The 23,028-nt window shown below is 45.5% G+C and overlaps 1 protein-coding gene across 4 annotated transcripts in view; it reads right to left on the bottom strand.

Moving 5' to 3' along the window:
• Positions 1 to 13,823: 13,823 nt before the first annotated feature.
• The window catches only part of LOC134367373 (protein Shroom2-like), a 125,324-nt gene continuing 116,119 nt past the window's right edge, over positions 13,824 to 23,028 (bottom strand). For 3 of the 4 annotated variants that reach the window (XM_063084110.1, XM_063084109.1, XM_063084108.1), the window contains exons 8-10: positions 22,316 to 22,487; positions 17,119 to 17,391; positions 13,824 to 14,090 (exon numbers count right to left, since the gene is read on the bottom strand). In XM_063084110.1, the coding sequence (XP_062940180.1) occupies positions 13,824 to 14,090; positions 17,119 to 17,391; positions 22,316 to 22,487 (712 nt within the window). The remainder of the gene's footprint in view (positions 14,091 to 17,118; positions 17,392 to 22,315; positions 22,488 to 23,028) is intronic. The other variant, XM_063084111.1, reaches the window with a different exon arrangement.

Genomic DNA, 23,028 nt, shown 5'->3' on the forward strand with positions numbered 1-23,028 from the left:
TGCCGTGGCCCTTCCAGCACTGCTTGGCCACAGGAGACACATGTGAGCGAATGAGCAAACAGATGGAACTTTTTAGGTGCGGTGATGGCTCCCGATTTCCTCTGGCCACATAGAATTGCTTCCTGGCTCCCAATCTGCACCACCTTCCTGGTAAGGTGCAGCTTCTCCCCTTTTCCCACCTGCTTCTTTGGGGACAGAATGTGGCAAGTCTCTTCCCATCACATTTCCCTCCTTCCTGTCTACATTTCTCCCGAGACCTTACTGGGAACTAGGGTTTTTACAGAGGTAATCAAATTAAAGTGAGGTCATTAAGGTGAGCGTTAAACAATGTCACTGGTGTCCTTCTACGAAGAGAAGGTATGTACAGAGGGAAGACATTTGTGGAGCATCTACTATGTGCAAAACACTCTCCTGGGTGCTGGGAAGGGTCCAGAGGAATAGTTCACAGACCCCCATCCCCTCAAGGAAGATCCATCTGGCCTCTGTGTGGCGAGGTGGGAGCCTGGATGGGACAGGTGCAGTGGAGGCACAGGGCCAATGCCCACGAGGCAGGGAGGATGTCACAGCAGCCCGCACAGCATCCCGTGCAGGAGCAGGGAAGGCTCACTCCAGGCTGAAATCAGAAAGCTCTACCAGGGCCAGAAGCTTCCTGGCAGATGCCACCTTTATAACAATCATTCTTTATGGCCACATAATCCTGAATACATCAGTCTGAAGGGACAATTGAACTGGCACCTTGGTAGGAATGTGAGAGTGGGGCTGAGTGACTTTAACTGACTTTGAGAATTCCCTTTGAAGTGACTTCAGGAACTCCCAGTTTGGGGCGGGCTGCTGGAACATGTGGGCTGGCAGGAAGCATTTAAATGTGCAAGGTAATTGCATCTGTTGTTACAGAGAGGAATTCAGTTAGTGGAAGAGATGGCACGACACAGCCTCTGCTGGCACAGACTCTGCCACCCAGGGACACTGGGCAACTGAGCCCACCAGTCTCCAGTACAGTGCATTTGGGAGAACACTGTTTGGAAGGGAACGACAATTAATTAATGAGTTAAAGTTGTGGGCTCCCTCTGACGTCCCATGGTTGGGCCAGAGATGGGGAGCGCAGACTCTGTCTCTAAAGGTGAGGGATTCATCAGTGCTGGCAAAGCCACATTAGAGAAGTCACTTTGTCCTCAACTCAGAGAGGTCCATGCACAAGAGAGATGAAGAAACTCCTCCTTCCCAGAGCTGCGGGACAGAGAATCACCTGCAGGTGCAACAGTGGGACCAGAAAACCAGTGAAGGCACCTCCCACCCATATTTACACACATATACACAGGTGTGTCAGTATGTGTGTGTGTGTGTTTGTGTGTGTGTGTGTACATGCACACGCATGCATTGAGGAAGAAAGATCCATTACCAAGGGTAAACGTTACAGAACAATGTGTATTTTATAATTTGTGTAAATATGAAAGGATACACATGTCTTCTTACCATACATCTGAATATGCATGGAATGTTCTGGAAAGACAGCACCTGGAACCACTGAAGGCAGTTTCTGGGAGTGGGGTCTGGGATGGGAGGGCAATGCCCTGTTCACAGTATGCCTTGGGGCACTATTTATGTACCATACACACACATGGTTTTCATTAAAGAAAGAGACACAGAGACAGACAGACAGACTGAGAGAGACAGAGCAAGGGGAGGTGTCCTGGCAAGGAAAACTGTTCAAAATACTTTGCTAAGTAAAAACTTCAGTTGCAGAAGAGTTTGTATAGGAAGGTCCATTTCTGTAAAAGTTAATTATATATTTTATATAATACATGTTCATATATATATTAGAAAATAAATATATAATTATAAAAATGTGTGCATATATATATTATACAAGCTATAAAACATGTTTGCTTATGATAGATAATGGGTGGAGGAAATGGTAAAAGTTCTTACCTCTGGGAAGGGAGACTGGGTTGGGCACTGGTGGGAGAACTTCTTCCTTATCTCAGGCGGCCTCTGTTGGATCAAGGGATGCCCTCCACTGTGGAGGTGAGGACGGGGCTAGGAAAGAAAAGGCTGTCAGAGAAGCTGTTCAATATTTGTAGAATGAAAAATCAAACAGACAGAAATCAGAGGGCTATTTTTTTACAAGTGTTGTTCCAAGCGTATTATTAATTGTTGCATACATATTTTTATCCTCAGTATCTGTGTTGACATTTTCTCTGTTCTCTTTTAACTCTACCTGCCTTAAAATATATTGAGCACAATGTGCTATCACTTCACATCCATTAGGATCATTAAAAACAACAACAAAACCAGAAAGTAACAAGTACTGCTGAGCACGTGAAGAAACTGGAACCCTGTGCATTGCTGGCGGGAATGTAAAAAACGGTGCCGCCACTGTGGAAAATATGGCGATTTCTGAAAAAAGTAGACAGAATTACCATATGATCCAGCAATTCCACTTCTGGGTCTATGCCCAAAAGAAGTGAAAGCATTAACTCAAAAATATATTCACATGCCCATGTTCATGGCGGCACTATTCACAGCAGCCAGGAGGTGGGACCAAGTGTCCGTCCGTGGATGAGTCATAAGCGAAGCGTGGTGTATCCAGACAGTGGAATGTCACACCTACTTACAGGCTTAAAAAGGAAGGAGGGGAATTCTGACACACGCTACAACATGGATGACCCTCAAGACCATCATGCTAAGTGACATAAGCCAGACACACAGGACAAACAGTGTCTGATACCACTTCTGGGAAGTACGTAGAGGAGTCAAACTCAGAGACAGGAAGTAGAATTAGGGGTATCAGGGTCTGGGAGCGGGGGAGGGAGGACAGAGTTAACGTCAGCAGTGTTTAATGGGGACAGTTCCAGTTGGGGAAGATGAAAAAGTTCTGGAGGTGGATGGTGGTGATGGTGGCACACAATGTCAATGTCCTCAATGCCACTGAACTGTACATTCAAAATGGTTCAAATGGTAAACTTTGTCATGTACACTTTACCCCAATTTAAAACAACACAGCAAAGAAGGACTAAGGCTCCACTAACCAGTGATGCAGTCTCCAAGTGAGCCACGAGTCGCGGGGAGGACAGCCAGCTCGCTGGGTGGCGGGGTTGGGGTGGACACAGCTCCTCTCAGACGTCCGTCTCAGCCCCTTGTCACTGGCTTCTGAGCCACACTGTGGGCCGGTCTCGATTCTGAGGCCCTTCCCTCAGCCTTCCACTTGCCACCGCATTCCACCAGCCACTGTTCCCGCCTTCTAAATTCCCAGTTGCTAGGCACGGCCACCATGGCAGTGCCCGTTCTTCATTGGGCCACAGCACTGTCTTTGGTGTCTTTTCTTGGTCATGTCTCTTCTTTGTCTGTTAGCCTTGGGGGGCAGAGTATGTTTACCAGTGGACCATCAGAGTCCATCTCAAGTCTCTCTTGTCCCTCCCACATTGTATTTAATTCATATCACAGGGAGGTAATGACATGTTTTAAAGCAATGGCAGTGTATGAATGCAGGTGTCAGCAGAGGTGGCACTGACCTGGGTGAGATGTAATTGTGAAAGGCCATCGACAATGAACACATTAGGAAGGACATGGTTAATTCATGGGAAGTGACCTCCCAGTTGAGTCATGAGCTTCTTGGGACATAGTACACATGGTGAAATAGTGATTGGGCATAGCTTCAGATGGGGCTTCTGTAGTAAGAAATGAGACGGCCAAAAAGGCCAATGATGTCAGCAAGCCAGTGCGGAGGGCTAGATGTCATGTGGAAGTCAAAACTCCACTTTGCCTCCGGTGTTCCCATGACAAGGAATTTCTCCTAAGCAAATGAGCAGAGATTGTGCAAAGATTTGAGTACAAAGCACACCCAACGAACTTTACAACTGGGACTAAAAGGAAAAGTATTAAAACCACATGTAGAGAAGACATTCTATAAACCACTCTATCTGTTAGGTTGTCTGTAGTTGTTTTGAGGATCATAATACACGTGTTCCACAGCCTACTTAGAATTAATATTTTGTCACTTCAAGGTGAATATACAGACTGGAAGTTCCACAAGGCCTGTCCCTTTCCTTCTGCCCTGTAGGTCATGGCTGTCTTACACATTGACAAATACACCACCTTCTACTTCTTAGATATCATTTTGGGTTTTTTTCACTTAAATTTAGAAAGATGTTGCTGAAGAAAAATACTTTTCTTATACACAGGATACTGTTGAGTATACTATAAAACAAATGTATTTCACAGGGCCTCCAAAGCCCTGTAGTCTCTGATTTAGCCTAACCTTTTGGGATTACATATAGAAATGTTAACCTTGCAAAAGACAGGAAACTTGCCCCAGGCTAAAGTCTCTGTTGTAAGATATAGAACTGTAGCACAGCAAGGTTGCTGGCTCAAGGACAGGCAATTACTTGATTGATATGTAAATATGCTGGGGAAATTGCTGTAGGTAAAAACAGTGTTTCCTAAGGTCAAGCTTTTGTTGGCGGATTGACTTAACCTTTTGTAAATTGCATTATGGAATGTCACTACGCTTATTTCAATGATGTTACTAGTTTTCCCTTTGTCAGCCATAATTCTGCTGATATCCTTGTGTTTTTGTAATGGTTAAATCAACTGAATTTTCTTGTAAAACTTCCTTGTCTTTACAATAAAAGGGAGAGGCTAACTTTGGAGGTGGCTGCCACACTCGATTTCACTCCTCCTGATGGAGAAATTACCAAAGTGCAGTGTGTCTGGGCCTCAGTGCATACATAGTGCTTGAGTATTTGCATAATTCTTTTTCTTAGTATCCGTTACACAGAGAAAAGAGGTGTAACAGGATACCAAGAAGCTGACATCTGTTATGGACTGAATGCTTGTGTCCCCCACCCCCAAACCCTGTGTTGAAATGACCCCCTGGTGTGATAGTATGTGGAGGTGGGGTCTTTGGAGGGTGATTGGGTCCTGAGGGCACAACCCTCATGGATGGGATCAGTGCCTTCTTAAGAGGCCAGAGAGCTAGTTTGCTCTCTTTGTGACAGGTGAGGATGCAATGAGAAGTTAGCAATCAGAAGAGTCCTCACCAGAACGCAACCGTGGTGGTGCCCTGACCTCAGACTTCCAGCCTCCAGAACTGTGAGAAGCACATGTCTGCTGTTTGGGCCACTCAGTCTATGGTACTTTGTTACAGTGGCCCAGATGGCCTAAGACAACATCTAACATTTGCTACTATTTGGATTCTTTGGATCTGTTTATGAAGAAAATGCTCTTGCCAGTCAGAGTTTAAAAAGGACTCTAATTCCAAATATACGTTCTACAGTCCTAGGACTGGAAACTTTAGACAAAGAGAATATGTAAATAAAATTTTCATGACTAGTCTGTGAACTTGAAAGCAGAAATGAGATTCATCTCTGTATGCCTAGAACCTCTGACCTAGAATTTTGAATACACATAGGCACTTACTAAAGTTTTGGGAAAATTTTCTATTATTTGGATAATACGGTAATGTTTTAATAAAATCAACTGAGTTGCTGTCCATATATTTCTATTTTCTGAAAGATTGTGTACCATCACAATAATCTATTCCTGCCCTGGAGGTAATATTTTGTTTATATTTTCAGATTCACTATCTCTGATTTTATCTATTTAAACTTTCTACTTTTCCTGAGTTAAATTTGGTAATTTATATTTTCCTGTAAAGCCATATATTTTATCAAAAATAATTATTACAGTATACTTATACACACATAGTCAGGGAAGACATAAAATCACAAGTTAAAGTTAGTGAAGCCCACTTCCAGGAGTCTGGCAAAGCACACATCTGAATGAAATTTCCACCACAAATACTGCATTATTGTGCTCACAAGAAAATAAGGAAAATCTCCAAAGGGCAAAAAATAAAGTGACAGTGAAATAAAAATTGAAGTTGAAGGCTCAGCAAGCATACAATCTAGGGTTGTACTGGAGAATAAGCCTTGGGTCTCTTGTAAGGAGGAGAAATAAAACTTGAGACTTGCATTACGCTGACACATTGAAAGGGCCTAAAGTGGTCAACAGTTGACAGCAGCATCTGGCCCAAAGGTAATGGGAGATGTATAAAGAGAAGTTTTAAATCATTTGTTATTTAACAAACATTTGCAGTAAGTCATTTTATTAATAAATTTCAGAAAATCTCAAAATAAAATAAAATAAAATTTTCATGCTCAGCATCTTTCTTATTTGAAAGTCTCTCTGCACATGCTATTGTTTTGCTTCTTCCTTCGATTAGAATGGGCTGCACATCTTCCTGGTCTGTTCATGGGCCGATAATTTTATGACTGGATACGAACAGGGACATACTCTTCTGCTAAAATGTTTAGTTGTTCAAGCGTATCCAGAATGTTAACCTCACCCCAGAAGGGGCCCCATGCCCATTTCTAATCAACCCCCACCCCAGAGACAACCACTATCTTGATGTTTCCTACCACACGTTGTTTGACCCATTCTAGAAGCCCACGTAGATGAAGCTGTGCAGCAGGTCTCGTGTGTGTCAGCCGCCTGTCACTCAGCATGATGCTCCTGAGATGCACGTGTACTCCTGTGTGACTCGTAGTCCATGCCTTTATACCCCCGAGTAGCATTCCACTGTATAAACAGACCACCGTCTGTTGCTTTATTCTCCTACTGATCAACCTTGGGGCTGTTTCCAGGTTTTGACTATGGAAATAATCAGATTGAATCACAGGACCTGCTCTCCTTTATAGCCCAAAGAGTAAGAAGAGACAAAACATACAAATTAAGATCTGACCATCATAGACAGCACAGAGGGGAGGGAGTCAAAACTTATAAAACACACATATAAACCAAACCCTGTGGACAAAACCCCAGGAAAAACACCTGAAGAACTAAGAACAGCTCATCATTTTCAACAAATTGACCCAAAGGTCCTTACTGCTTCCTTCCTAGCCATGTCTGTTAAAGCACGGCAAAAGCCTCACATCATGGTGTAGCTCACATCAAGGGCACACATCTCCACTGAACACAGGTGGTTTCTCCATATGGGGACACCTGTGCACCTAGCCGACAGAGGAAGATGAAGGCTGTTTCCAGGACATCTCTACGCCGGCTGTGGAGGTAGCCAGTCTTTCCACTCCTGCCATTATTGCATCTTCGGGAACTTCATATAAATGCACCACCCAGGCTGAGCTCTTTTCTGCCTGGATTCTTTCACTCAGCAGAATTCTCTTGAGATTCACCCATGGAACTTACTCCTGTTCACTGCTGTGCATATTCTACTCTCTGAATATACCTTCCATTTTCTATTTATCAGGCCTCCCAGGTCAACCTCAAGTGGAGCATCATTTACAGTAAAAAACCTCCTCCCCCAGAGCATCCCATAGGTTCCCTGAGGAAGAGGAACCCGAAGTTAAGATCAGGACTGACTTCTAGCTCTGCCACTTCCCGGCTGTGTGACACTGGACACGTTACCTAACCTCTCTGAAAAGCCTTAGAGTCCTTAACTGTATGGGAGGGAAAATGACCATTCTAGGGATAAAAGGGGATAGTGCATGTTAAGGGCCTAAGACACTTTCATTCCTCTTGAGTAAATCCTAGAACTGTTGCCACAGGCAGTTGGCACAGCAAAGAGTGGAGATGGCAATAAGAAAGACGGGGCCATCAGATGGGAGAAATGGATGTGGGGAGTGGGGCTGTACCAGGAGACCTATGAGCTAATGAGAGCTGTGTCACTATCAGGCAGGTGGCCCTTCATAAGGAGTGTAAGATGCCAATCATGTGTTTGGCACAGAAATATTTTTTAACATGTAAGTACATTGTTAGCTATGCATATACATACACGCACATAGGAATGCATGTGTGTGTGTGTGTGTGTGTGTGTGTATCTATATGTGTGTTTTGCATCATTTCTCTCATATCCAAAGCTAATTTGGATAAAGAATTATGCAAAATTAGGCTGGCCAGCTAGCTCAGTTGGTTACAGCATGGTCCTGCTAACACCAAGGGTTCAGATCCCCATACCAGCCAGCCACCAAAAAAAAAAAAGGAATTATGCAAAATCAAATTTAAAGACCACAGTCTTATATGGAGACAGACAACTGTAAGGTCCTCCCCTCCATCTCAAGGGACAGGCCCCCTTATATCCAACAGTCCCACATTGCCACCAGGAGTTACCATCTGTAGAACTGTCTGTCGAGGCATCTGGGCATTCTGATTGGTATTACATTTTAAAACACCTATTGGTGTGGTGGCAACCGAAGCTCAAATATATTTGGGAAACCCTGAGCAAAAAGATAAATAGGACTCTTTATTGCAGACTTTCTTGGAAACCTCAGTATGCTGAGAACCCCCAACGGAGGAATGCATAGCAGGGGCTTCCCAGACTCAATCAGCCAGCGCCAAAGGAAAAGGTCTTCTCTGAGCTGTTCTTTGGAGGGGACTCTTCTGAGCGCCATCACACACAGATTCCTTGTCTGTCCCTGAACCTTCACAAACCAGCATCTCTCACGGGTCACAGCCCTGCCTTCTTCGAGCTCTCCCTCCTTTCTCGTCTCAGGGCTGAGAATAACAACACTAGGCCTTGCTGATGAAGAAACCCGCATTTCCCATTAGGGGCTTGCTCCTGTGCCCTCTCCCGCCACACCTGCCAGGGCCACCCCTCTACTCGGGGCCACCCCTGTACTCACTGAAGTGCTACAGCTGCTGGGGTCAGAAATGCAAGCAGGACCCACCCACATTATGCAACACTGAGTCATATCATATTGGATCCTTTTGTTTATGATAAAATACTGGAACTCCACCTTAAAGCTCCTCTTAGGTAGTGGATGAAAGTGCTAGAATGTTACAACATATGAGTAAAGGCTCTTCGGATAAGGCTGAAGGACAATCTCCCTTAATTTTTAAAATTATTATCCATTTTGAAATGATTCAGACTTTAAAAAGTGGCAAATAGCACAAGTATCTTTACATATTCATCACCCAGGCTTCCCAAATGGAAACCACTTACAAAACCACAGTACAAGGATCAGAATTAAAAAATTAACATCGATACACTATTATCACCTACAGACTGTCTTAGCCTGTTTTCTGTTCCTTGTAACTGAATACCTGAAACTGGGTAATTTATAAAGGAAGTAAATTTATTTCTTACAGTTCTGGAGGCTGAGAAGTCCAAGGGTGAGGGGCACATCTGGCGAGGGCCTCCTTGCTGGCAGGGACACTGCAGAGTCCTGAGGCAGTGCAGGAAACCACATGGAGGGGGGCTGAATGTGATAGCTCAGGTCTCTCTTCCTTATCTTACAAAGCCACCAGTCCCACTTCTGATAACCCATTAACCCATGAATTAATCCACTCACAAGGCCCTCGTGATCCGATCACCTCTTACATGCCCCACCTCTCAAAATTGCCACATTGGGTATTAAGTTTCATGAGTATTGGAGGGGACATTCAACCCATAGCAACAGCCCTTTCCCAAATTTCACCAATTGTCCAACTAATGTCCTCTTTCTACTCTGGGATTCCTTCCAGGATCATACATAACATCTTGTTGTCAGGCTGCCTTGGTTTCCTCCAATAGGACGTGTGCTGTGTCCCCACGTCTCAGACTGTGTGGCAGTGTACCTGTGTACCCGACGCATGCCATCTCGGTGAAGTCTGACGGGTCCACACCACAGAGCAGACAAAACTGTCACCAGTGCAGTACATCAGCCTGAACACACAAGTGCTCAGGAAGAAACTCCTGCACGCTGACATCCATGAGTTGAGGTACCTACAAAATGGCATCTGATTATACAACCGCATGGCCTAACATCACAGCAGCATCTAAAACTGCATTTGAATTGCTCCTGTGTACGAATTTCTTGATCATTTCGTTAACTTATTTTGGCAGCTGGCCTGTGTGGAGATCCAAACCCTTGACCTTGGTGTTACATTACACTCTAACCAACTGACCCAGCCCAATTTCATCATTTCAGAACTCAAATAAGTCAGGCTGACATAGCCTGGTAGAATGGTAGAAGCCAAAAGTAAAAACAGAATGTGTATTTGTCTGCTTTTTAAAATCTAATTTGTTGTGAATTTTTAAAATTTGAAATATTCTCCAACCTAATTTTGCATTATTTTATTAAAAACTGTCCTCCGACAATCCCAATGGCCTTAACCTTGAGGTCCCACAAATCTGCCCCTTAACAGAAGCATTTCTAATCTTACCAACCCAGAAGACACCAACTGGCTCTCCGGTGGTTGTGGCGTTTCCTCCAGCTCCAGACTGTAATGAGAAAACAACAGCATTCGCAGCTCGGACAGGGCTTCTCTGAACCAGGCATGGGTTCTATGAGTACTGACGTGCATCGACTCACGTGATCTCACAGTTCATCTCCAGTTTCAGGAGAGGAAGCTGAGCCCCAGAGTGCCTAGGTCACTTGCTTATGGCCTTACAACTAGGAGGTGACAGAGGTGGCTTTGCTCCACGCTCCTAACACTTTAGTGCCACTCCATCTTAGTAGGCACCAGTGCCAGAGCCCATTGGCAGTCCGAATCTTCACACCTCCCTGTGTCCATACTCCGCCACATGACAGTATAATTTCTTCCACTACAGAGGTGGCGCCTGTTCATGCCCTTTGACTCTGGGTTAGGCCATGTGATGTGCTTTGGCCAGTGGAAGGTTAGCAGGTGTGATAGGACCAAAGCTGTGACTAGCACCTTTGTGGCGGGGCTTCCTGCTTCGTGCTTCTGCCCTGGACATGCCCAGGCCAGACTGCTGGTCCCAGGAGGAAGATGAGAGGCACACAGCACAGAGCCCAGCCTGGGCCAGCTGATGATCCACAAATTCACGAGCCAAGTAAACGTTTCGCACTGTACACTGCTGAGATCTTACAGTTAGGCAGCATTACTGGGGCAATAGTTAACTGATATGACCTGTGTCCCTGACTTTCTCCTGAGTGCAAACTGATTGGCCTTAACTAGACCGGCATAAGTAAATTACACACAGATAACCAATAGCACACTTTACTCAAATGGTTTAAAATAAGAATCTGACATATGGCAAGGATATTCTGACTCTTTAAAAAAAAAAAGCTGTAACACTGATCGAAGCTGTAACATAAATCAAAGACATGCTCCATTCACTTGGAGAGACAGTATTTATTTTGTTACAGTCAAGCAGGATGATCTGTTGTTTAGGTAAGTGATGAGTCGAGCCTGAACTCTGTACACATTTGCCTTGGTGGACTGAAGGATACAAGCCACAGGCCACACTCCTGACCGAAATCGCACTGCACAGGCATTCCACACCTGCGCTAAGACACAGGGTGAGGGGTCAGCCTCCACCTAAGATTGCCAAGGGCCTCCCATTAGCACCAGATTGTTTTATATGTAATAATATAACTATATACAAAGTTATGTACATGCACTCACTGAATCTTTGGGTCCCTGCTAGCCAGACATTTAAGAGGCAAACAGGAACAGACAGGACAGTTGTGACGATAATGTGCTTTGCTGAAAAGATACTAGGGCACTATATATTGCTATGTATAAGAGAAAGTCCTAAAAAGACATCAAAAGGCTGGGTACAGACACACAAATTATTCACATTTTACATACATATCAAAATGATCACAATACTGTACTTGAAGGGAAAGAATCACAGGTGAAAGCTTTATCTAAATTAAAAACAAAACACTCTGAAATCACTTCGGCTGTCTCCGAGGAAGCAAGGAGGTCCATGGACAGCAGCTTCAGCTTTTGTGACGTGACCGATGTTCACAGCAAGGGACTGCCAGCTGGAAAGGAGCAGGACACTTCATTGGCAGATCAGGGATTTTCCGAGTTAGAAATAGCTTAATGTAACAGGAAGAAACACTTGTGAAAAGACATTTATCCTTTTTGCATTGGTAGGCTGCCAAAAAGGCGGTGTGCTGCCTGCATTATGGAAGCTGGCTGGTTCGGACTCGGCTCTCTGCAGCGCGCTAGCTACCGACCGCGCAGTGCCTCGGAGCCCAGCCCAGCCCCTCTGGCTCAGGAAGCGTGGATTCGGTCCTTTAAGACATCTGTGCGCATGTGCGTGAACGCTTTGGTAAGGTTGTGGTCACTGCTGACAAAGGCAAATGTCCCCACCTGCTGGAAAACTTCTTCTATGGGATTAAGTGGCAATGAGGATTAAAACAATCCCGTGATAGAACAGATGCCCTGTTATTATACTACCTCGACATGAAGACATCTGAAGGATTGGCTCACGACTAACCATGCATTTAATTATATCAACATTTTTTTTTTTTTTTTTTTTTTTTTTTAAAAAAAAGATGACCAGTAAGGGGATCCTAACCCTTGACTTGGTGTTGTCAGCACCACACTCTGCCAGTGAGCGAACCGGCCATCCGTATATGGGATCCGAACCCGGGGCCTTGGTGTTATCAGCACCGCACTCTACCGAGTGAGCCACGGGCCGGCCCATATCAACATTTTTTTTGAAGAAACACCCAGATCTACAATTATGAGATAAAATAAATTATAACCAAGCCATCGGCAGGCTGTTGGACATCTTTTCATGTGCTTATTTGCCATGCGTATATCCTCTTTGGTGAAGTGTCTATTCAAGTCTTTTGCCCACTTTTTAATTAGGCTGTTTGTATTTCTTACTGTTAAGTTTTGTGAGTTCTTTATACATTCTGGATACAAATTTTCTTTGTTAGATACATGATTTGCAAATATTTTCTCTCTGTCTGCAACTTGTCACATGGAAAGTGACAGCATGACAATGTTTTTTAAAGGTGAATCAGATTCTCTTTAGAATTTTGCCCTTTCAACGAATGAAAAGGACACAGAATCTTTAAACTCTGTGGAAGAATAAGATCAAGTGTAGGAGTCGTGTAGTCCACTGGACCTCGGGACAAAGAGAGGGAGGAGTCTCACATTACGTGGGATGTGGCCCTCATGGCATGGTAACAGATTCAAGGAGGCAAAAAAGAAAAGTAGCCAGTTATCATTAATGACCACAGGCACACAAAATAAATGTTCGGGGGGAAAAGTAACTTAAGAAACACTCTCTTGGTCTTGGGAAACAGATGGCTAACAAACACATTATTGCGGGACACACCTTTAACCAAGTAATTTATCATTTAAACTGTGGCGTAGGGTGAGAAGGACTATTTGTTTGCTTGTGTGTGAATGCTTTAAAGCATGCACATTATTTAAGTGGCAACTTTAATCTTAGAATGAGTGAGCCCAATGCATAGTTTGTTCATTTCAGTTGTTTTTAACCATTAGGAAACTTAACTTTTCTTTAACCTTTTTTTCTTTTTATCTTTCCAAAATATTAATAAATTATCATTACCATCATCATTTTTGCTGGGTCAGAGAACATCATCATATGATAGAGACAACGAAGACACACACTGTTGAGTGAGCAGTGACTGAACGTGGCAGCCACACCTGATGCATCACAAGAGAAGACATGCGCACCAGGGTCTCCACGCTCATGCACCTTAATGACACTCAGCTGCCTCCTGAGCTGCGGGTTCAGTGTCTGAAGACAGGAGCAGCAGCGGATCTCCCACTGGCAATGACCACTGCGGGCACCTGGACCCCGCCCACAGCCTGCATGGTAGCAACTCACCATTCAGCAGAGCCCGGCATTATGGGCAGCTATGGTGAGAGGAGGATGGCTGAGGGTGAGCCTCTCTGCTTAGCATTCAACGGGGAAACTAAAAGATTAAATAAATCATCCCAAACACACACGGAAGTTATTGCTTTTCTAACAGCCACTTTGCTATTGGAGGATCCTCTCTGCAGGATATAAATACAGGCTGGGCTTTGCACTTGCATCCTTGGGGACAGAGCTTGAAGCCCCCATGTCCGTCCTCCGCCGGACGGATCTCTTATTTGCCTCTCTCGGGCTGAAGGCTGTCGGACAAGCACTTGAGCTGCTCTTCGCCAAGGCGTATTTTATCCTCCAGCTCCCGCTGCTCGATGATGAGGGCTGACTTCATCTTCACGAAGTGCTCGTAGTCCGCGAGGCTGTCCTCGCCGAGATAGCTGGCCAGGATGTCAAACACGACGCGCTCGCGGCGGTCCAGGTTCTCTTTGAGTTCCTTCGCATCCTGGTGCTGCTGGATGAGGACTCTCTGCTTCTCGAGCAGCGATTGCTGTGGAGAGAGAGAAAAACAGACCTGCTGAGGACCAGGACTAAAGCAGGGGCTCTGGCCAGTCCCCTGAAAACACTGGCAAGTTTTGAGGCTGGTCCCATGGCCAGCCATAACATCATCGATGGAAACCCTGATGCCACCAAAGATCCCATGGAACCCACACCAAGTATTTCCAGTGGCTCCAGCCCTAGCCGGCCAGGAGGCCACTCATGGACCGCCTGAGTTTCCGCCCACCTGCCTTGAACAGTTAACAGGAATGGTGGTGAGCAGAAGAGTAACCAAGGACAAAAAACAACAGAATCCTGAGATGCTCAAAAGGGGCAAAGGACACAGGGTTCCTATTTTTGTCAAAGCTCTTTCTATGATAACACTGTGGGAAAGTCAGCAAAAGGGAAATACTCTAAGGAAACGCCAGGGTGGGGTTTCTAAAGCTCCAGGCAGGCGGAGTCTGTGAGTGCATCTGCAGACGGGACACAAGAGGGCACAGAAGGAGGCGGGAGATGCACGTCTGTGAATGGGCATCCGGGGATCAGTCTCCTTGCTCCTTACAAGGGTCCCATTCTGGGGGACACAGATGACTCTGTCCCCAAAGCATAACACAGTCACTCTGCCTTGTAGAACACACATCCAGTTTTGCTAGAAGCTCCAAGTTTTTTTTTTTTAAATTTGTAATTAAATCACTTTAATAGTTGTAAAATAAATGTATTTAAAATGATAACTGTGATCTAAACCAGATAGGATTAGAAGGATGAGGTAAGTCACGGATTCTGAAAACAATCCACTCGGGGGCATCTTTTTCTGTTTGTTTGGTTCATGTTTTTATTATTATTTTAATTGATATGTAATAATTGTACACATTTATGGTACAGAGTGATATTTTGGTCCATGTATACCATGTGTAATCAAGTCGGAGTAACGAGCACACCCATCACCTCAAACACTGATCATTCTTTGTGTTGAAAACAAAATCCGAGTGTAATGAAATCTAAGAAAGGAAAGAACATTCAGTGTCTTCACAGGCAGGCTGCTGGATGCCAGGCCGGAGTTCCTGATTTGCATCTGGGCACCGGGACAGCCACTGTTACTCTGCCGCTTTGCAACATCTCGGTGGATGCTACTCATATCCACCGTGAGCACCCAGACTGCGGAGGACTTCGCAAAACGCCAGGCACACAGAAAGAGTTCAGTAAAGAGGAGCTATCAGTAAACAGAGCTGAGAGCAGAAACTGCCCTGGCGCACAGCTTCTGGGAGGTGCCTGTCACCGCACCACCTTACTGAGCATCCTGCCCCCTTCTGTGGAACACCTTGATCTTTAGGCATGTGTGAGACAAAGAGACAGAATATTTTCATGGATAGAGGCAAGGCAAAGCAAATTAATTCCACCCCAAAGGGAAACAGGTGAACTGATTCTAAAAATGCGGTTCAGGCTTAAAATAGGCCAGGCTCACCAGTGCCTGGAAGCTGCTGAGACTGAGGTCAGGGTGGGACACCACATGTCCATGTCTGCCCACGTGTTCACTGTGTAGCCAAAAAGACTTTGCAGGAACTCTTTGAAAACCCGACTCTGCACCTTTTACCTCCTTAGCACACCTGTGTCTGACAACCCTAGCTTCCCGGCATCTCGGCTGCCTGTCATGGACAGTCTCAGCCAGTGTTGGCTATGCTGGACACCAGCCCCTGCAGTGCACCTGGATGTGCAAGTGGCACATGTCCCTCAGGTCCTGGGAGCTGAAGCTGCGTCAACTACACACAGCCAAGGCAGGGAGCAGCGCAGCCAGGCTCATGGAGGTGCCTTCTCGGTGTCCCGGGCTGCTCACCTCTGACACCGCCCCAGGGAAGGAGCGAGGGCTCTAGCCAGGCACCTAGGAGGACCCCAGACTAGCTCCCTCCCTAGCACTGTGATTCCTTTCTAAATAAGTCTGTCAGTTCCATGAACAAGGAGGGCAAGAGGGACAAAAGATGAGCTGAACTGACAGTTGCAGACACGATCCTACTTTTTTCACCTAAATACATACTTTGAGCAGTTACTTTTTCAATTATGTACAAATAAGTCTCTCTGTCCTGTTCATGTTATTTTCCTAAGTTCTTTCGGATAAATTTGGCAAGGATGGCAAAAAGCGCAAAATGGAACATGAACGTAAGGGAAATTGGGGTGTATCCCCCAGTTACTTAAGGTTCAAACCCTCCTATGGCAGGGTCGATGGCCGACTGCAAGAGAGCTGCAGTCTCGAAGCCAGCACCATGAGCTCTCTCTGGGCAGCCTGAAACCAACCTCATCTGGAGAAGGGTGGGGAGGGCTTTTCCTGCTCCCCTCTGAGAACAGTGAAGATGTTGTATTAATAATAAAAGATGATCATTCTGAAGGCCTATTATGTGCAAAGAATGAAACTAGATGTTTTACTGACATTTGACCTGTAAAGCCAACAAGGTAAATATCATTTCCCTTATTTTGCAAGTGAGAAAACTGAAAGACAGACCCTCTGAGAAAAGTCTCAAAGTGGCACATCTTGAGAATGGGAGAAAAGCTGAAGTCCTTGGATTCTTTACAGACTGCTATCTATCTATACACACACACACACACACACACTCTCTCTCTCTCTCTCTCTCTCTCTCACTCACTCACTCACTCACTCTTCTTAAATCAGAGCATCAATAGCAATACAACATCATCTATCACTGAGCACTTACCATCTGTCAGGGGGTAGGAAGCTCCATTTACGGACTTACACGTGGTTAAAGAAAAGTTAGAAAGAGATCGTTTTCCAGAAAGAGACCACTACTAGTGATGATCAGTGGAATTATCAGTGGGAAGATCCCAGCAACGCCTCACTGCGTCTTCCTAGCATGTTTCTCCCTCAATTAAAAGCAAAGAATGGGAGTGTGCACTGGACATTTCCATAGCATCTCGCACTAGGAGTTGGGCAGGCCATGCAGAAACTGAGCCAGGCTTCAAGAAGCCACCTTTCACAACACCCCGTGAACAGCCTTCCCAGGGGACCCCTGATTTCCAGGTCAGTCTGCATATACCCGATCTCCAGGAGAAGGGCTGTCATCCAGATTGTTCAGGGCATTTTCCACCCGGGCCAGGCGGCCTGACAGTGACAGCAGAAGGTTCACCACTTTGTCCAGGTCCCCGATGAACATGCGGAACTTGTCAAACTCGTTGGGCTTGCAGACGTCTTTGGCGATGGCCTCCACCTCATCCCCCAGCGCATTGTTGGCCTGGATGTCCTCCAGCAGGCTCTCCCGGGCTTCCCGGAGCACCTGCAGCTTGCGACCAATGCTCTCGATGAGCTCCTGCTGTTGGGGACAGGGCAGCACAGAAACATGCATTAGGTCTGCCCCACCCTGTGCCAGAGCTACCTCCATCTCTGCACATGCCATCTGGCTGGACGTGGCCTGACTGGGGGAAAGGTCACTTTAGCATGATCAAATAACAGGATTTATGAAACTAGGGGAAAGAGAGTGACTCCTGGTTAAATTACTGGCATCTAAAAATAAAACACGATGAAGCTATTTCGTTCTGTTAATGTCTTATTAGACGACGCTAGAGTGTGGCTGCTGGTGCTACTCAGCAGTAGACGACGCTCCCACCTCTGTCTCTGCAACGAGTCCTGGCACCTTTGCGATGCCTCCCGCTTCATCCTTTGGAAGTCTCCAATTTAAAAACTTACACCTAGAGAATGATTGAGTCTTACTTCCAGTACGGAATTTCATGATTAGAAAGTGTCCTCTACATATAACCAGCAATTAAAAATCAAGATAAATAAAGGGGTGCCAATGAAGCTAAAAGACAGTCTTTTAATATAACCTACTGATTTCAACTTGACCAAAGTGCAAATAAATGACTTAGTCTGTTGTGGTAAAATATATAGATTCTCCTTCTTGGTCATTATATTGGAGAGAAATTACAGGGATACCTCAAAAGGAGTGTGAGGGGCAAGACTTGCCCTGTGAAAACCACGTTCTTCTGATGACGGCTATGCTTCTGCCATTGAATCTACTCTCAGCACGTGTCACTGGGTGTTTGCCTGGACAAGGTGAACTAGAAAAAACCCAGTTTCAAGAGAAGTCCCCCACAGCCTCGAGAGAACTCTCGCTGCTGCCAGGCCTGCTGGAGATGCCCTCGGCCACACCAGTCTTTAGTCTTCCATCTACCACCCACACGGTGGCCCCAGATCTGTGATGCCAACACATGACCTGGGTAGCATGTGGCAAAAGGACTGGAAACTGAACAGTGCTTGGGTGCACAAACCCGAGTAAGCAGTAAACATCTCATGTGAATATGAAATTCCAGTTAGGATTTTTAAGGTTAGGACATTTTAAACAATGTTATCACAGGTGCAATGTTTATGTCAAGCAGATCCTCGGAAATGGTCCATGCCATCACCCCTCCCTGGGGCAATTTACAAACTCTGCTCCCACAGGGAGTCCGCAGGGCTCAGCAGAGAGGAGGCACATGTGTGGGACTCGACAGACACAAGGTCAAAGTCTCCTTTAAGCTCTCTAGGCCACACTGTCCCATAGCAGAACAGAGGTAACAGCAGCCACTACCTTGAGGACTGGCATGACGGCGAATGAGAAGACAGCATGCTAGGGTTAGCCCAGTGCCTGCATCTAGTAAGTGCCTGGTAAGTATCAGTTATCAACAGTGGGAGTGTGGGAAGAGGAGCAGCTGCCCCGATCTCATGAGCTACAATCCAGTACGAATGACTATCCCGAGGACTATTTCAGCAGGAAGAGTCAATCGACAGCCAGAAAAGATCTTTCATATTACGTGATTGCACAAGGTCTTTGTCTCACACCAATACTTGTAAAGAGAATCTCCACCTAGCGTTTATGTATCCAAAAAAATGTGAAGATATGAGCTCTACTCAGGGTCCTGCATCCTCTAGCTCTCCAGCAGATTAAAATGGTAAGCAGTTTTATGATCCCCACTGCTGATTAATCTGCATGGTTTTTCTCCTAAGAAAGAGTACACGGAATTTATAAACTATTTTGGCTTTTCCAGGCCAGGTTGTAGTTGCTCAGAATGTCCAGACATTTTCTTCCCTCATGATTTGAAAAATTTTATGCATCTAGATTTCCTTTGTTTTCTCTCAGAGCGTGTGTGTGTTTACCTACTTATCTGGACAGGTCTTTTGTTTTTGTTTTTGGTTTTTTTTGGTGGTTGGCCAGTACAGGGATCCAAGATTGTTTAAAGCAGCTTTGAATCCCACAGCTGTGAACATGGCTGTATTTTAGATACTCATTACTTGATGAAAACAACAGAAAATAGAAAACAAGGGTGGAGAACTTCTGAAATTCTCACCTGACGCCAGTCCTAACCTGAGTGAATACGTTAAGCAATGCAGATAACGGTGGCTATAGGAGGAATCAAGCCAGCACGCTCAGTAAATTTTCAGTGTCGTTATTCTTCAGCAATTACGGTAATGAAGATTTCACACCAGTGTACGAAAATGTGCCTTTAAAACCTACTTCAGCTGAGCTAACTTGAAATCGGGCACTCTAGGAGGAGTCCAGATCCCTTTATACATCATATGCAAATTTTTATTAAAAACATCTTTCCCCTCTTTGTTAAAGGGCCACTGTAAGAAGTATAGACTTTCAAAGATTTTGAGACCTGCCCAGCCCAGGGAGGCACACACATCAAGGGCTATCAGCACACCCGGGGTGCCCGTGGTTTCGCCACTGTAGGCCGTACTTGCCCATCCAGCCCCACCCCCGGAACCTGTCCATTTGTTCCTTGCAGCATATGGCATTCCAGATGCTCGGATAAGATCTGGTTGTGGCAGAGGTCAGACTCTCACCTCTCCATTTGCATGGGCCAAGGCTGCAGGATTGAGACCTGGGCCATTCCCTTCCTCCACCCGGGTCCACCCCAGCCACCCACCTTCTGTTCCATCCCACGGGGAAACAAAGTCTTTTCTCTCTGGGCCCTGCGCCTGCCTCTTGGTTCCAAGTAAAAACCAGAGGTCCCAAACTCAAACCAATCGGCTATCTTCGGTTCTCCTGAAGAACCCTCATAACTTGACCTGGCTGGTGTCTTTTCTGGGCACAGTCCACCTGAGCTGCCCAGGTGAAAGAACACGTTAACTGTCCTAGCATAGCACTTCCCACTGGTCACCGGAGCCCCCACCACCTCATGGCGTGGGGCCTCCATGCTCTTGCCTCTGTCTTTAGTCTTCTCCTAAAGCAGGGGGTCACCTGATTTGGTCCTGGGCTCTATGACCTCCCAATGGCACTGTGATCACAAGTTGCAGTCCCTCTGGGAATGCTGGATCCACATCTGGCTGCTTCCCCAACAGCAGCTGCAAAGCAGGTGACCAATCAAGTCCCCATCTGCACTGAGGCCACCATCTCCAGCATGACTCCACCTGAGCACATTTTGCAAAAACGTGTGATATCAGAAACTCGGGGATGCTGGAAAGAAGGTGGAAAAGATAACCGCACTGGCCTCTTTGTCAAATCAAGCAAAAAAATAGGACCCACCAACACCACAGAGAACTGTGATATGTGGCATTTGCTTATTGAACTAGAAATGTAAGCCTGCTGCAAGCTCACAGCAACCATTCAGTCCCGAAGCAGTCATTTCTGGTGAGATCCTGAAGCAGGTGCACAGAGCCACATGGGTGAAGGTGAGCAGCGTCGGGGCACGCTGCTCCCGAGTTCATCCCATCACAGAAAACAAGACATGCGTGTAAGGAATGTAGTTCTCTACAGCTGGGGTGTGCCTAAATTAAAATGGTTCAGATGGTACATACAGTTCTTCTGGCTTTATTAGGATAAACTGGAAATACTTTTGATATTTTTTTAGATGAAAATACAACCAGAATAAAACAGTATCCTGAGCCAGAGAGAGGGCTTCTAAGAGTCCCTAGAACAAAACCCTTTTCACTTGTTTTTAATCCCTTGAGCCAAAAACTTATTATTTCTTAAATTGAAATAATTTTCCTTTACATATGTTATGAGGCTCAATATTTCCTCCAGAACACGTTTATCATAATTGAAATCAACCAGTGGTATTTTTTTAAAATCACTAATGACACTAGTAGACTTTCAACATGATTGTTTTCAAAGGTCTTTGTCCCCAAAAAACAACAACAACAAAACCCCAGTACTTTTTATGAAAGCTCTTTCCATAGTGCTAGGCCAACAGCAAACACGCACAAAATGCTGGTTCACTCCTTTTCTTTTCCTAGTAGTGATGATTTACGCAAACTCAGGTCCCCTGGAATAAACAATACATGCTATCCTCTGAGCCTGACTTTCGCTGGCAATACCTTTGTCCCTTTATATTAAGTCCTGCCTGTATAAAACAGGTAGTAACAACATGTCACGGGTCTGGCCTGCTGACGTGCCATGGACAGTTAAAACTAATATAGTAGTAATGATTTTGGCACTGATAAGAACAACTCTGTCCCTACTGTGACTGCCATGGCCACCTGGCTATTTGTCCCTGAATCCTGTTTTTTCTTTTTTCGGTGGCAGGCCAGTATGGAGAGCCAAACCCTTGACCTTGGTATTATCAGTGCCATACTCGCCCAAGTGAGCTAAACAGCCAGTCCCTGAATCCTGTTCCAACCTCATCTGCAACCCTCTCTCCCTATCCACACAGCTCCAGCTACTGGCCTCTGCTACTTTTCCAACATGCCACCAGGCTCCCACCCAGGACCTGTGCACTGGCTAGCCACCTTCCCAGCATGCCAGACAAAAACAGCGCTTGCTCCTCATGTCACTCTGGGTCTCTGCTCAATTATCACCTCATCAGAGCCCTCTCAATAATCACATGCCTTTGTTTTAACCTCTCTATGCCTTCGCCTTGTTTTAATTTTCTTACCACTCGACATATTACATTAAGAGCTGGGCAAAGTTTTTCTGTCAAGAGCCAGATAGTACATATTTTAGACTTTGCAGGCTATATGGGCACTGTTGCAACTATCCAACTCTGCCGCTGTAGTGTGAAAGCCACCACAAACCATATGTAAATGAACAATGTGGCTGTATTTCAATGAAACTTTATTTACAAAAGCAAGCAGTGGGCCAGATTTGCTGATCCTGTATTGTATATATTTGTTTTTGTGTTGTCTGTCTCTCTCTCCTGTGTGAACATAAGCTCCCTCAGAGAAGCGCTCTATTCTGTTTCGTCTACCACTAGATTCTCAAGTGCCTGGGCAAGTTCTTGGGAGTTAAACACGTGATGGTTTTTGGTTGGCTTTCCTACCTTCTTCACTGACAGGTCATAGTCCAAGTCGCTCCCTGAGTAGTCTTCGGGCTCCTGCTGCTCTTGTAGGTCCTTCATCTTGATCAGCAGCTCAGCTTTAGGGGCTGATGTGCTGTAATAAGTGGAGTTGGTGGCCAGGGACATGGCTGCCGGCACACTCGGCTCCTCTTTCCTGGGTAAAGATGTCAGAATTTCAATTAGCTGCAACCATGCACACAGATGCCCCCTCAGCCCTGCTTCCTGGGTTGTGACAAATAAATGCTGGCACTAACATTAGGACACCTGCAAGGGAGATAAGACAGCCAAAAACAAACAAAACAGATGACGAAGTTAAAACTAAAAAATAAAACTTTGCCAAATGGATACTCATAAAGTCTGTGAAATGTAGTTGTTTTTTTCTTTTTTTTAAAGACAACCGGTAAGGGGACCTTAACCCTTGGCTTGGTGTCGTCAAGACCATGCTCAGCCAGTGAGCGAACCGGCCATCCCTATATAGGGATCCGAACCCATGGCCTTGGTGTTATCAGCAGCACACTCTCCTGAGTGAGCCACGGGCCGGCCCTGAAATGTAGTTTTTTAAAAGGCCAAAAAACTTGGATGAGCAGGAACATCCAAAAATCTCTGCTGGGGAGATGAAAGCACAGACTGTCCCCTCCTGGAGTCTGGGGTCTGTGTGGCTGAGGCCGTGTATGGCACAATCTGCAAAAGCCACT

The sequence above is a fragment of the Cynocephalus volans genome, chromosome X (assembly GCF_027409185.1).
Source record: "Cynocephalus volans isolate mCynVol1 chromosome X, mCynVol1.pri, whole genome shotgun sequence".
NCBI classification, from domain to species: Eukaryota; Metazoa; Chordata; class Mammalia; order Dermoptera; family Cynocephalidae; genus Cynocephalus; species Cynocephalus volans.